Source organism: Zootoca vivipara, chromosome 16, assembly GCF_965207765.1.
Source record: "Zootoca vivipara chromosome 16, rZooViv2.hap1.1, whole genome shotgun sequence".
Lineage (NCBI taxonomy): Eukaryota > Metazoa > Chordata > Lepidosauria > Squamata > Lacertidae > Zootoca > Zootoca vivipara.
The window spans coordinates 41,057,626-41,072,377 of record NC_142599.1 but is presented as its reverse complement, the minus strand read 5'-3'; the positions used below and the strand labels follow the sequence as shown (position 1 = coordinate 41,072,377).

The following is a 14,752-nucleotide window of genomic DNA, read 5'->3' as shown; positions in this document are numbered from 1 at the left end:
TATCCTTACCCAGAACATTCCTCAGCCCAGCCTCTGAGCCCAAAGTGGCTGATCTCAATTATCCTCCATTACCACAAAAATCTCTCTGGGTGCTTTCCAGTGAATCTGGCCTTACTATTTTGCACATTGTACCACTAACAATTGTGACCAACTCTAGCTATGGATACAACCAAAGGCAATGTTTCTGATCACTAACTCCAGATGAAGGACAGAGTAGAACCTATTGTGGATCATGAATAATGGCAGGAGATTATACAAACAGTTTTTAACATCCACTTATCTCTGATACTTTCCCTAACTAATTAATGCCTTATTTGTTGGAACTCATATATCACTCATTTGATTCCCCCCCCCCCAGATATGGATTATTGTTTCCAATGCCCAAACAAAGACAGAGATCAATGCATCCCCAAACGCCAACATTTTCTTTCCTACGCAGAACCTTTAGGGATCATTTTAGCATCCTTGGCTCTGTTCTTTTCTCTGGCCACAGCTTTGATACTTGGAGTCTTCTCTCGGAATGGGGACACTCCCATAGTCAAAGCCAACAACCGGGACCTCACCTACACTCTGCTTATTTCCCTGTTGCTCTGCTTCCTCTGCTCCTTGCTCTTCATTGGCCAGCCTCACCAAGTGAGCTGCTCTTTACGACAAGCTGCTTTTGGCATCATCTTCTCCATTGCTGTGTCTTGTGTCTTGGCCAAAACCATCACGGTGGTTGTGGCTTTCATGGCCACCAAACCAGGATCCAGGATGAGGAAATGGGTGGGGAAATCTCTCACCAACTCTGTTCTTCTTGGTTGCTGCTCCGTTCAAACCAGCATTTGTGTTGCTTGGCTCTGCATGGCTCCTCCATTCCCAGATGTGGACATGAACTCTCTGAGGGAGGAAATCATTGTGGAATGCAACGAAGGTTCTGCCCCGATGTTTTATTCTGTCCTGGGTTACCTGGGATTCCTGGCCATGGTCAGCTTCACTATGGCTTTCCTGGCCAAGAGGTTGCCGGACACTTTCAACGAAGCCAAGTTCATCACCTTCAGCATGTTGGTGTTCTGCAGCGTTTGGCTGTCCTTTGTCCCCTCTTATCTGAGCACCAAAGGAAAGCAGATGGTGGCTGTGGAGGTCTTTTGCATCTTGGCCTCCAGCGCAGGTTTGCTGGGTTGTATCTTTTCCCCCCAAATTGTACATAATTCTTCTGAGGCCCGACTTGAACAGCAAAGACCACTTAATTCTCAGGAGCAGATAGGTTTCAACTTTCATTGGTGCTTTTAATTTTTACATTGTTTGCTGGCAATTCCTTGTATTTCTCAACTTTTAGCCTTTTCATCTTTTTCATTCCTAGAAATAGTCTCCAACCTATGTCTGTAATCAATAAAGCTGAGACCAATTTTTAACCCCATGAAGTTGTTCTGGCAATTTGTTATCCTGTCAATACACCGAACTTCCATTCATAGGGTGCTAAAGTGTATCCCTTCATGGGGAGAGATCATCAGTGTGAAACATGTAACTTCTGCCGTGGCTATACTTTATATATTTTGGTAAAAGCTGTATTGTATCTATTTATATGTAATCAAGAAAGGATGCTCGTCTCAGAATGTCACTGCAAAAGCCTGTATAACATGGCAGAACATTATGAACAATTAAGAGGTTGCATTTTTAATCCTTTCCATCATCATCCACCTGTAGATACACATGTATCTACACATCCAGCTTGCTTCACAAAGTGCAGTTGCCACATTTCCAAGTGCGGCTTCAAAACAATTGAATGACATTTATTACCCACTGGCCCTCATCTGCCTACAAACGAGACCCAGATACTCTGAGTTTAACTTTTCCCTGTAGGACAGATACAGAGTGGCTGGGCTGAAGAGCATTTCAGCTGTCAGGAGCACCCGCTAAACCCTGTGCAAAGTGCTTTACAAGTGCTGATGATGAGCTCATAGTTCAGGCTTGCAAAATTGTGTTCATGGAACTATGGAAACCCCAACAGCCAGCTCCTTGGGGGGCTTGCATAGCTCCATATGCAGCACTGTAAGGCCCAAAAGATCTGCTGATTACAGGGACTTGCAGAGCACCACGTTTGCGGAGTTTCAGCCCCAAGGACCAGCTGATCATTCATTAGGGGGAAATGGGTTCTCTGATGTCTCTGTGATATCGGATGATGGAGAGGTATGCTGCCCCCTCCCCATGTCACCTTTGGCCCACGGGGGATGTGGGAGATGAGGATCCAGGTCACCTCTCAGATCAAGAGCCCCACAAGATCACAAGATCAACCATGTTGTTCACAATAAAGCTTTAGGCCTCAAAAATTGATGGAGGTTGATTCAGTTAAAACACCACAGCCTACAATTTTCAGCACAAGATAGTAGAATTAATAATATGCATGATGTAAAGAATACTATAGCATTTCCCCTTTGGACATAACTTGTTCAGAACTGATTGCTATAGTAGTGTTTTAAGCATTCTAAAGCTCATAGAGAAAGATTCAAAATCACTGAATTCACAGATTTCTAAATCTAAACTTGATTATTGCATATTTATCTATTTGTTACATGTATACAGTGGTACCTCAGTTTACAAACACAATTGGTTCCAGAAGTCCGTACTTAACCTGAAGCGTATTTAACCTGAAGCGAACTTTCCCATTGAAAGTAATGGAAAGTGGATTAATCCATTCCAGATGGGTCCGCAGAGTACTTAAACTGAAAATACTCAAACCAAGGCGTACTTAAACCGAGGTATGACTGTATACCATTTATATACCATGGTTCTCCTCCTCCCCATTTCATCTTCACAACCACCCTGTGAGGTGAGTTAAGCTAAGAGGCTGTGACCTGTCCAAGATCCCCCAGTGAGCTTCATGGCTAAGTGGGGATTCGAACCCTGGTCTCCCATGTCCAGCACTCTAACCATTACATCACACTGGCTCTCAACTGAAAAGTATGGTATGTCCATATGGTGTTAGTTAATGTAATGAGAATTTTGGTTGATGAAATAGATAACAGACTACAGGCTTGATTCAAAGGTTGTGCAAAGTTTGTTCTACCTCTTTGAACAATCAGCTGCAAAGCAGTTATTTTTTTATTCTATATTTTCATCTTAAGTAGTTTTCTGGGTAACCTTTTTTCTCTTTTTGTTGAGTTCCATAAACTCTTATTGCTCTCCCTACTAAGGAGGACCAGCTGAGACTTTGGCTGTGATGTGATAAACATGCTCCCCCCCCCAAAAAAAAAATCACTGAGATGATGATTAAGTCTCCTGTAATTATCAAAGAAATCACGATCATTTCTTTGACACTCTGGGGAGTTCCAGTAGCTGCATGAAAACTATGACTCAAGACTTGCAGATACTATGAATATCTCCTGTGATGTTCAGAGCTTGGCCTTACACCAAGGGCTGCCAGACTGATCACTGATTCTTTTCCCTGCAAAAATCTGGCTTTTGTAACCATCCCAGTGAGACTTGGCTGCTCAGGAACACTCAGATGACAATGTGCAAAGAGATGAATGGTCGCCTAATGAATTCCCTGCAACATGGTAATATTTGCAGTCTTGGTTTTTGTGCTGCTGCCTCAGACTGTGTCCAAGTTTCCTCTTGCTCCTGCCATGCTCTGTGCAGAATGGCCCTTTCCATGATGTTGGCTTCAGTGCTGCTTCCTCCAGACGAGTGCAAGGCTGCTGTTGCTCTGTGTTCCGTCAGTGACCCTCTTCCTATTCTTCACAAATATTATCAGTCTGGAGATGTTGTTATTGCTGGCATTATGTCTCAAATCTATATAACTTCAAGCATAGCCTTCAATGAACCTCCTACACCTGAACTCTTCGATGACATCCTGTAAGGAAATATGTGTGTTTTTAAAACCATATATATCTGTAACAAATATATTTCTGCATTTGACATATGATAAAGGTGATGCTTATTATACAAGTGTTCAGAATTGTGGAAAATCTTAGGAAAAGCTGTATTTCTAAGGTTTGATGGCTCATAAGAACAGTATAACATAGAATGAACTTCTACAGTATATCAGTAGAAAGATAATCTAATGCAAAATATAATGCCACAAACTGTTGAATAGCCCTGATCTGAATCCAACAGAATATCTGTGGAGCTGATTAAATAAACTTTTTAGTCAGAAGCAACCAAGGAATAAAGCACAATTGGTAGAAGTAGTTGTACAATCTTGGTTTCACTTTAAAACACCTGATGATTTAAAATCTTTGGTTTACTCCATGGGATGATCTGTCCAGCAATCGTCGGCACTCGTCATAGCTCTGGTAAGGAGCACATCACGACCATCTTCAGTTTGGACAATTATATAGTCTAAGACAGGCATCCCCAAACTGTGGCCCTCCAAATGTTTTGGCCTACAACTCCCATGATCCCTAGCTAACAGGACCAGTGGTCAGGGATGATGGGAATTGTAGTCCAAAACATCTGGAGGGCCGAGGTTTGGGGATGCCTGGTCTAAGAGGTGCCAGTGATATGACCAAGTGTGCCTCCATGATGTTTTTGTTTTTATATTTTGTCGAAAGTGTGTGTTGATAATAACAAGGTTGTGCACTGCACATATAATCAAAAGTAAGATTCCATTCTGGTTGCTGTTGCCAATTTCTTCTTTCCCAATAGTCCCAGGCCACAGATTGAAATCTCACCGAACTCTTGCATTAGAATCACCCATGATCATATTTTTTTTCCTCCTTGGGTGTGTCTGATAGGATGGCATCCAGCTGAGAATAATATTTTTTATTTAATGTCTTCATCGGCATCCAGTGTTGGTGCATAAACACTTAGAATAGTATCCTGTTGGTTTTTGTCGAGTTATATTCGAAGGGTTGAAAGTCGCTCAATAATGTCAGTAGGGACTTCTGACAAGAACTTCACAAGATAGTTTTTGATAGCAAATCCTACTCCATGTGTTTGATGTTCTTGTTCAGGTAGACCTTTCCAGAAGAATGGGCAGCCTCCTGTTCTTCCTTCAGTTGCCCTTCTCCTGCTATTTGAGTTTCTTGAAGCACTGCAATACCAATGTGAAAATGTCGCAGCTCTCTTGCAATGATGGCAGTCCTGTGTTTGGAATGCTTATTACAGTCATACCTCGGTTTAAGTATGCCTTGGTTTGAGTACTTTCAGTTTAAGTACTCTGCGGACCCGTCTGGAACGGATTAATCCACTTTCCATTACTTCCAATGGGAAAGTTCACTTCAGGTTAAGTACGCTTCAGGTTAAGTACGGACTTCCGGAACCAATTACACTCATACTTTGGGTTAAGTACGCTTCAGGTTGAGTACTCCGCGGACCTGTCTGGAACAGATTAATCCACTTTCCATTACTTTCAGTGGGAAAGTTCGCTTCAGGTTAAGGGAGGCAGACTATGTTTAGGGCACCTTTTCTAACCCCTCCCCCTATTCGGAGTGAGCAGAGTGGATCCTAAATAGAACTGCCGAGTCATGGATATAGCTGCTAAACTAAGGTTACCGTACTTTTTTCAATGCATCTAGGGACACTTTTCAACTTTCTACTAAATAGATGGATTTTGTCAGGGGACTGATTTGTAAATCCAGGGACTGTCCCCGGGAAACGGGGACGTCTGATTACCTTATGCTAAACTACTCAACTGCCTCATTCCTTTAGTTGGAACCACTGTATCCACTGCCCGTGGTTCATGACTGGGGGCTTCCAGATTTCACGGTTCTGCCCCTGTTAACATTTCCTGATCACCATGGGACTTTTTGGGGGTTTGGGATAGTTTTTTGGAAGACACCTGTGTGTGAAATTGTTTTTTTTATGTGTCTAGACCAATGCACAGTTTTCACAGTAAGGTTCTTTCCCAATGGCAAAAATTTCATGATGACCGGTAGATTCTTATCTGCTGCAGCCTTACTCTGCCTTCACAGCCTTCACAGCCGTTGTAACATGCCACTTGTCATCTTCTGTCTGTCCTGCCATTGATGACTTCTTGGACCATTCTTTGTCTAACTCTTCCCCTTTGACCTTACCGCCTTGGGTGACCCTGCTGGGAGTACGAGACTCCCGATGGCTTCACTCACAAGGGTCATAGGAACTTCCAAGTCCACTCACCACGACAAGGTAGTGATCCAGCAAGTGAGTATTTGGCTATAACTTTTGATAGAATTAGGATAATTTGACACTGTTTGTTGCATTAAATTATCATTCTAATGATATATATATATTACGGTTTTAATATAAAAAGTACTGATGTTATGAGCCAGAGATACAGACATACTTTCCAAAATGTTTTTACAATATTGGCCACAAGTGTATGACAATTCCTACCACCTTTTTCCTTCCACATAGTTCTGGTGTTTATGAGACACGGGGGCAGATCTGAAAACTCAAAGTCACTTCTGCAGTGTGTGATAACCTTCTTCTTCTTATACAGAAGGCTTATACCAGTGATTAAGGCTTTTTGCTCATTTACCATGGTGAGCTAAGGATTTCTTATTTAATATTTGACTTTAATCAAAGCCAAGTGGTAATTCATTGAGGCTTAGAGGTGATTTTGGTAACCAGACTTTCTCCTCCTCCTCCGTAGAACAAAAATAGTAGCAATCAGGGCCAGGCCACCTATGAGGTGGTAGGAGTTACGTAGATGTTCAGGGTAGCAAAATATACAGGTTTGTGTTTCAATATATCCACAGACTTTCCTGAACTGTGGGAATCCATTTTTGTGAAGGTGAATTGTTATGCCCTCTGTCACTCTCAATACAGGCCAGTGACACCACTCTACCAGCATATCCTGGCTTTGGCATTTGCTGTGAAAGAGATAAACGAAAATCCCCAAATCTTGCCCAATGTCACCCTGGGATTCCACATCTATAACAGCCATTTTAGTCCAAGCTGGACCTACCAAGCCTCCATGGAACTTCTCTCTAGCCAAGAAAGACTCCTCCCCAACTACAAGTGTGATGTTAAAGAGACTTCAAAGGCAGTCATTGGGGGGGCCAAACTCTGATTTATGTCTCCACATGTCAACCATCCTGTCTATGTACAAGATGCCAAGAGTAAGAGATTTGCATGGAACATGGGTCAAAATGAAAGCCATTTACAGTTCTCTCTGACCAATGAATCATTTAGGATTAAAGAAAGTATTTTGATGAGAAACCTTACATTGGGGGCAGCGGGGAAACTTTATCAGGGTTTTCTGTGAACAAGCATTTATTTACCTGTTCTTTCCTTTACCCTCCTTTAGATATGAAGGGCAGCAAATTCTGCCATAAACATAACTGCATAATTGTTTTATTTGATGTAAAGACTTTAATATCCAGGTATTTCCCCAAACTGCAGATTCTAAATTTTCAGAAATAAACAAAAAGCTGAATCCTCCTGGTTAATATATTGAAATCTGGTTTTGAGTCTAATTGGTGTTTTGATATCAGCATTTGTTATCATCTTTTCTCCCTTGATTTTTAGCTCATCTATGGCTCTTCTCCTGTGACAACTAATGACATTCAAGCCCTTTTCACCCACTGGATATTCCCAGATGGGACTCAGCAATATGAGGGGATCCTCCACTTGCTGCTGCATTTCCGCTGGGTGTGGATTGGTGTGCTTTTTCAACTCCATGATGACACTGGAGAGAGAGTTGTACAAAATGTTCTCCCCATGTTTGCCCAGAAGGGTATCTGCTTTGATTTTATAGAAAGTTTCCCTAAGGTTACCTCTTCTGGTGAGTTTGATGAAATGGTGGAAGAAGGTTCAAAAACAATGAACATTATTGTGGGAAGCACTGCCAATGTTGTGGTTGTGCATGGTGAAATTCATACAATTATGGCAATGAGAACAATACCCAGACTTGCAGAAACAAATGACGTGCCAATACAAGGAAATAGAAAAATCTGGATTATGATAGCCCAGATGGATTTCACATCATTTCCCTTCCAAAGAGGTTGGGACATCACATTCCTCCATGGGGCTCTATCTTTTGCAGTTCACTCTAAGGATCTTCCAGGATTCCAGAAATTTATTCAGACGAGAAAGAATACCTTGGAAAAAGAAGATGGCTTTCTCAGGGTTTTCTGGGAAGAGGCATTTAATTGTGGTTTTCATGATTCTGCTTCAGAGAAGAAAGATGGCAAATTCTGCACTGGGGAGGAGAACATTGAGAGCCTTCCTGGGTCTGTTTTTGAAACGAGCATGACAGCCCACAGCTACAGCATCTACAATGCAATCTATATTTTGGCACATGCTTTGCACACCATGCAGTCCACCAAATTAAACTGCAGAGCAAAAACAGGTGGAGCAAGGTGGGAACTTACAGATCAACAGCCATGGCAGGTAATGTTGTGTTCCAGTTAATACAGATGTCTGTAATTAACTCTGGAACTCAGCCAAAGTGGGCACTTTTCTTGAATACCTCTGTCAGTAGGGGGAACCCCTTCCTCTCAGGGAAGAAGTGACTATCCACTAATGGTTAGGATAACATTGTGGATGAAATTCTGCCATCACTTTAAAGTGGGTTCAGTTGTCCTTGGAATAGCAAAATATGGCTATAGATGGCTAGGTACATGATATCATGCTATCACTATTTGTACAAAGGCAGCCCTGTATCTACAAAGCTTATCCTCCTATCTGATATGTCCTGTCTAATATTTGTGGTCTACGTTCTATGAAATTTAGGACAAGACTTACTGTAATTCTTAAAAGAGTCACATCTTACCACCACAATAAAGATTACAGTGGTACCTCGGGTTACAAACGCTTCAGGTTACAAACGCTTCAGGTTACAAACGCTTCAGGTTACAAACTCCGCTAAACCAGAAATAGTACCTCAGGTTAAGAACTTTGCTTCAGGATGAGAACAGAAATCGTGCTCTGGCGGCGCAGCGGCAGCAGGAGGCCACATTAGCTAAAGTGGTGCTTCAGGTTAAGAGCAGTTTCAGGTTAAGAACAGACCTCTGGAACAAATTAAGTTCTTAACCAGAGGTACCACTATCCTTCACAATACATTTAAAATGAATATTGTGTTCTACAATGTCACTCTTTTGTATATCCTCATGAGCAGGGCTTTTCTCAGCCGGAACTTGCTGGAACTCAGTTCTGGCACTTCTTAGGGGGGTGCCATTGCCATTCCAAGAGAATGAGGGAGGTGTTTGTGGTGAGTTCCAGTACCTCTTTTTCTAGAAAATAGCACTGCTCATTAATTCCTTTTTCCTTTTTAGCTTCATCCATTTTTGAAGAAGAGACTCATTAAAAACAGATGGAGAAAGACACTAACATACATCTTTTCAAGAGACCTTGAACTATAGCTCTGAAATGCTAAAGAAAAGCACTCTGTTTGTACAAATATTACTAATATTTAATCGTTTTTGGCATCTTCATTAATTGCTTTTTTTCCTCTTCAAACTTAGGTCCACCACTTTCTGAGAAGTGTTTCATTTAATAATAGTGTTGGGGAAGAAGTTTCCTTTGACCAAAATGGGGAATTAGTAGCTGGATTTGATATAATAAATTGGGTCACATTCCCAAATGAGTCATTTCTGAGAGTCAAAGTTGGAACAATGGACCCACAAGCTCCCCCAGAGAAGAGGTTAACCATTCATGATGATGTTATCACGTGGCCCAACTGGTTCAACCAGGTAAGAAGTTGCTCTGGATTTTCTCTAGTTTTTTTGCTCAGTGTCCAAAAACTGCCTCATTCCAATCATCTCATCGCAATCATCAATTATCTGAATCTTACACAATCTATTAAGGAAGTATCAGACTGATGAAGAAGACCCCTGCATCCAGCAGGATTGGACTCTGTACTCAGGAGCTGGTGAATGGAGGGCTCAATCCTGCTCCATTTGACTGCACTCATGTGTCCCCCTGCTTGGAACAGGCACACATATCAAAGTGCAGTGTGGGGCTATTTGAAAGCTCTGTTGCAAAGAGCTCTCTGTGCTGCTCTTTGCAGAGGCTGCCCGCCTTTCCTTCATAATCGGCCCAATTCACCTTGGGATTTGGCCAAATCTGTTCCACAGCCCTAATTTGTACCCCACAATTACTCCAGGCAGAGTCAATCCATTATTTAAACTTTCTCATTGGTTTGCAGCATTATGGTAAACATACAAAACGCATTCCCTTACATTGGCTGCAGAATTAAATGATTAACAGTGAAACCCCAGGTACAAACTATTATTTTTAGGACCTGGCTGCACAAAAGTAAATTGTATGATACATGCAGGTGATGAAGAAGGTAATTCTGCAAGCAAGCAGTACTGCAAGAATTCATCATAAGCAAACAATTACACTTGCAATAAAAATTATTCAACCCCCATTGCAAATCAGCTTTATTATCAAGATTTACAGACTTTCAGCTGTTTGCAAAAGCAATTGAAATAGCTCAACTCAACGGATGCTTCAAGTGGTGTCTCCAAAGTGAAAATGCAACTTATATTGCCTTCTCCAGTCTCACTATTATTCACCCCTTGAATAGAATCCATCACAACAGCACATATACAACAGGTGTTGTCTCAAGCATACCTGATGCAACTAATCAAGGGCTTCAGGTGTGCTTGAGCTGGAACACATGAAATACCTGAACTCGCAAGGGGTTTGTTGAGTGTCAAATGTTGCTGTGTGTTAGAAATATTGCTAGTGCAACTCGTACAGCATGTTGGCGACAAATATTTACACAGTTGTTCAGAAATAATTTTACACCATTTATCAAATTTGTGAGAAAGAGACAATTACTTACAAAGTGCCATGAAAACTTACAAACTACCTAGGTCAGTGATATGCAAACTCCCAAACCATTTCCTTCTTTCATTTATGAACAGGCACAACCCTCTTCTCTGTGTAATGAGAATTGTCAGTTAGGTTATAGAAAGAACAAGAAGGAAGGAAAGCCATTCTGCTGCTATGATTGCTTTCCATGTCCAGAAGGGAAGATCTCAAACAAGGAGGGTAAGGAATGCATCACACACTTTAAAAGAATAAATATATCAGTTATTAGCTGGCCTAGCCACGCGTTGCTGTGGCTCATCCCTGTGATTTCCCCCACCCTGTCCCAACCAATGACCTATTCCGTCCCCTCCTCCCCCCAACAGCCACCCTTGCGAGTCCCATCCTCCATTTGGCCTAGTTCGGCCTAGTCTGTAAAGGTGAGCCAACGTGCTATGGAGAGGGAAGGTTTTCTAGCTGCAGTACCAGTGTAGCTGCCGATAGAGGGCGAAGGTTTTTTAGCTGCAAAAGAATATGGTGTCTGTTCCCTTGTTGTCCAGTGGAGGGTGCTATGTTTTTTTTGAGAAAATTCTGTTTTTACCTGCCAAAGATTTGGCATGTGTGGAATCTAAGGTTATGTTGGCACTCGCGTATTGGTACTGGACGCTGTGTTCAAATTTGAACACAATCAGTCAAGCGGTTTCCGAGAAAAATGGAAAGTCCCAAACATGGACCCTTTACATTTATATATATATATATAAAAAATATTTTTTACCTGTGCATCAGTAGCTCATTTCTCTAGTGGGAAAAGAGTATGAAAGTAGCCGATATATATTCTGGCATCTTTTAGATGCATTGTGCCAATTTTGAGACAGAAAACCTTTCCTAAAAATAAGATTATTTTATCTCTTTTTCATTTCCAGACATGGACGACTGTTTAGAATGCCCTGGAGATCAATATGCAAACAATGAACAGGATGGCTGCCTCCCCAAAGACAAAACATTCTTGTCTTATGGAGAACCATTGGGGATCAGTTTGGCCACATTTGCCCTCTTCTTTTCCTTCATCACAGCTTTGGTGCTTCAAATATTCACGAAGCACAGAGATACTCCCATAGTTAAAGCCAACAACTGCAACCTAACTTATATTCTCCTTGTTTTCCTCCTGCTCTCCTTCCTTTGTGCTCTGCTCTTCATTGGCCAGCCTGAGGAAGTGACCTGCCTCCTTCGACAAACTGCTTTTGGCATGATCTTCTCAGTGGCAATTTCTTGCATATTAGCCAAAACTGCCATTGTGGTTCTAGCTTTCATGGCCACCAAGCCAGGGTCCCGAATGAGGAAGTGGGTAGAGAAGCCATTGGGCACATCAATTGTTTTTTCCTCCTTCCTTATGCAAGTGACAATTTGTACTGTGTGGCTGGCAACCTCTCCCCCATTTCCAGACATTGACATGGACTCAATGACTGAAGAAATAATACTAGAATGTAATGAAGGCTCCCCTCTTATGTTTTATTGTGTCCTGGGATTCATGGGTTTGCTGGCTATTGTGAGCTTCAAGGTGGCTTTCCTAGCCAGGAAGCTGCCTGACAGTTTCAATGAAGCCAAATTCATCACCTTCAGCATGTTGGTCTTTTGCAGTGTGTGGCTCTCCTTTGTTCCAACCTACTTGAGTACCAAGGGCAAATACATGGTGGCTGTGGAGGTCTTCTCCATTTTGGCCTCAAGTTTTGGCTTACTGGGCTGCATCTTTTCCCCCAAATGCTATGTTATTTTACTGAGGCCTGAGCTGAACAGCAGGGAACAGCTAATAAGAAGAAAGTTTTAAATAATCAAGAAGTCTTAATCATGTTCGTAATTCTAGGTGTCTGTTATTGCTATTTTATTTACATGTATGAAATTTGAAATTAGTTAGAACTGGATATGGAACAACTGATTGGTTCAAAATTGGGAAAGGCGTACGACAAGGCTGTATATTGTCTCCCTGCTTATTTAACTTACTAGCTGTACCCGGCCACGTGTTGCTGTGGCTCAGTCTCTTAAATGGAAAAGAAAGAAAAGATAAAGTGTACGTTTCTAATATGTTTAATATCACAATGGTTGTGGGTATACAGTGGTACCTCGGTTTATGAACACAATTGGTTCCGGAAGTCTGTTCATAAACTGAAGCGTTCATAAACTGAAGCGAACTTTCCCATTGAAAGTAATGGAAAGTGGATTAATCCGTTCCAGACGTTCTGCGGAGTACTTAAACTGAAGCGTTCATAAACTGAAGCGAACTTTCCCATTGAAAGTAATGGAAAGTGGATTAATCCGTTCCAGACGGGTCCGCGGAGTACTTAAACTGAAGCGTTCATAAACTGAAGCATGGGTGTAATTGGTTCCGGAAGTCTGTTCATAAACTGAAGCGTTCATAAACTGAAGTGAACTTTCCCATTGAAAGTAATGGAAAATGAATTAATCCGTTCCAGATGGGTCTGCGGTGTTCATAAACCGAAAATTAATAAACCGAGGTGTTCATAAACCGAGGTTCCACTGTACAATATTTGTTTTTGTTCCATTGTCTATGGAGATAAAGAGATTGTCTGGTTTGCCGACTCTAGAACACGCAACGTAGAATTATCCATGTGAGAAGTAAACCGTGTCTAGATGAAAACTGTACAATTCCAAAGATTGGCCCTGAGCTTTGTTCATAGATAAGGCACACACACCAGACTTCCATTGAAAGCAGAGAGCGCCCCCTCCCCCCAACCTTCAGTCCCCCTTCATTTTGCAGACTCCTCCACCCACGTGTGTTCTGGAAATCCCCCCACCCCACCCACCCCCAAAATAAACCGTGGGCAAACCCCGCCCCACACCATTCAGCCTCCCCAAAGCCACGGCCCTCCTCCACTCAGTGCCCCACCCCCCCACCCCAGCCGCATGACATCACGAAACCCCTCTCTCTGGTTCCCGTGCCGCGTGACATCTTCTTCCTCATGCGTGACATCACCCGCTATCCTGACCCCCCTTTCTCCCCCTCGCATACCCCATACGCATATTGGGGAGGGCCTGGCCGCTTCCCCTGGCAGGTCCCGGCATACAAGGGGCCAGGCGGCCCAGCTACAGCTGCTTCTCCAAGGAGGAAACGGCAAGGGCGGCGGGGAGAGGCGAGGCGGCAGCGGCGATGGGGCAGGATTTGGTCCCTGCCCTCCCAGAAGGAGCCGCTGTCTAACCGCCCCCAGCAGCCTCTGCGCCCTCACACCGGAAGGACACCACCCCCAAGGTATCCTGGCGCTGTTTTTCAAAAAAGCATGTTTTTACTTGTCACGGGTTTTGAACAAACGAACATTTACATTTTTATTTATATAGATATGCAAAATTCATCATGCAAAAGGATGGACTGGATGAATCCCAAACCGGAATTAAGATTGCCAGAAGAAATATCTGTGAGGAGTAACAAGTAACCGAAGGGGTTAACTGTGTACTGTGAAGCACCTGACCACTGAGGAAGATCATGTTACAGAACGTACTAGAAGTGTTTCTGTGTGTATCAGTTGGTTTCGTTTTTGCCTGGGAGACGGTCGCAAGATGTCTGCGCTCTCACCAGGTTGTTTGTTATTTTCTCTTTAAAATAAACTCCAGTAGTTATTAGAACACCTTGGACTCTGTGTGTTCTTAAGAGGCTTTTTATCCAACGGCTATACAAGTTTCCGCTGTGTGTGAGAAGAAGAAGAACTCTGCTGTGTGTTTTACTGCCAGCCCGGGTCTACGGAGCAGAGGCGCTAGAGAAAGCATGCCGGGCGATAATCAGTGGCTCCTAATTGAGTCATAAACAACTCAAAGGAGTCCTATACCCGTCACAATATCAACAACTTCAGATATGCAGATGACACAACTTTGATGGTAGAAAGTGAGGAGGAATTATTGTTGTTGTTTAGTCATTTAGTCATGTCCGACTCTTCGTGACCCCATGGACCAGAGCACAGCAGGCATCTCGTCCTCTGTCGCCCCCTTCTCCTTGTGCCCTCCATCTTTCCCAAAATCAGGGTCTTTTCCAGGGAGTCTTCTCTTCTCATGAGGTGGCCAAAGTACTGGAGCCTCAGCTTCAGGA

At 42.7% G+C, this 14,752-nt stretch overlaps 1 protein-coding gene and 1 pseudogene across 1 annotated transcript; both read left to right on the top strand.

Moving 5' to 3' along the window:
- Positions 1-360: 360 nt before the first annotated feature.
- Positions 361-1,246, top strand: LOC148683229 (vomeronasal type-2 receptor 26-like; annotated as a pseudogene).
- A 2,436-nt stretch (positions 1,247-3,682) lies between these two features.
- Positions 3,683-12,487, top strand: LOC118075598 (vomeronasal type-2 receptor 26-like). Its single transcript, XM_060269388.2, has 6 exons — positions 3,683-3,834; positions 6,844-7,022; positions 7,432-8,295; positions 9,369-9,596; positions 10,779-10,905; positions 11,586-12,487. Exons 1-6 carry the CDS (start codon positions 3,798-3,800, stop codon positions 12,485-12,487), a joined length of 2,337 nt encoding a protein of 778 aa, XP_060125371.2. The 5' UTR covers positions 3,683-3,797.
- The last annotated feature ends 2,265 nt before the right edge of the window (positions 12,488-14,752 follow it).

Coding starts and splice junctions, on each gene's coding strand:
- LOC118075598 (XM_060269388.2), top strand. CDS start 3,798: ATGAACCTCCTACACCTGAACTCTTCGATGACATCCT. Junction 3,835..6,843: donor GAACTCTTCGATGACATCCT/GTAAGGAAATAT, acceptor CATCTATAACAG/CCATTTTAGTCCAAGCTGGA. Junction 7,023..7,431: donor CTATGTACAAGATGCCAAGA/GTAAGAGATTTG, acceptor CTTGATTTTTAG/CTCATCTATGGCTCTTCTCC.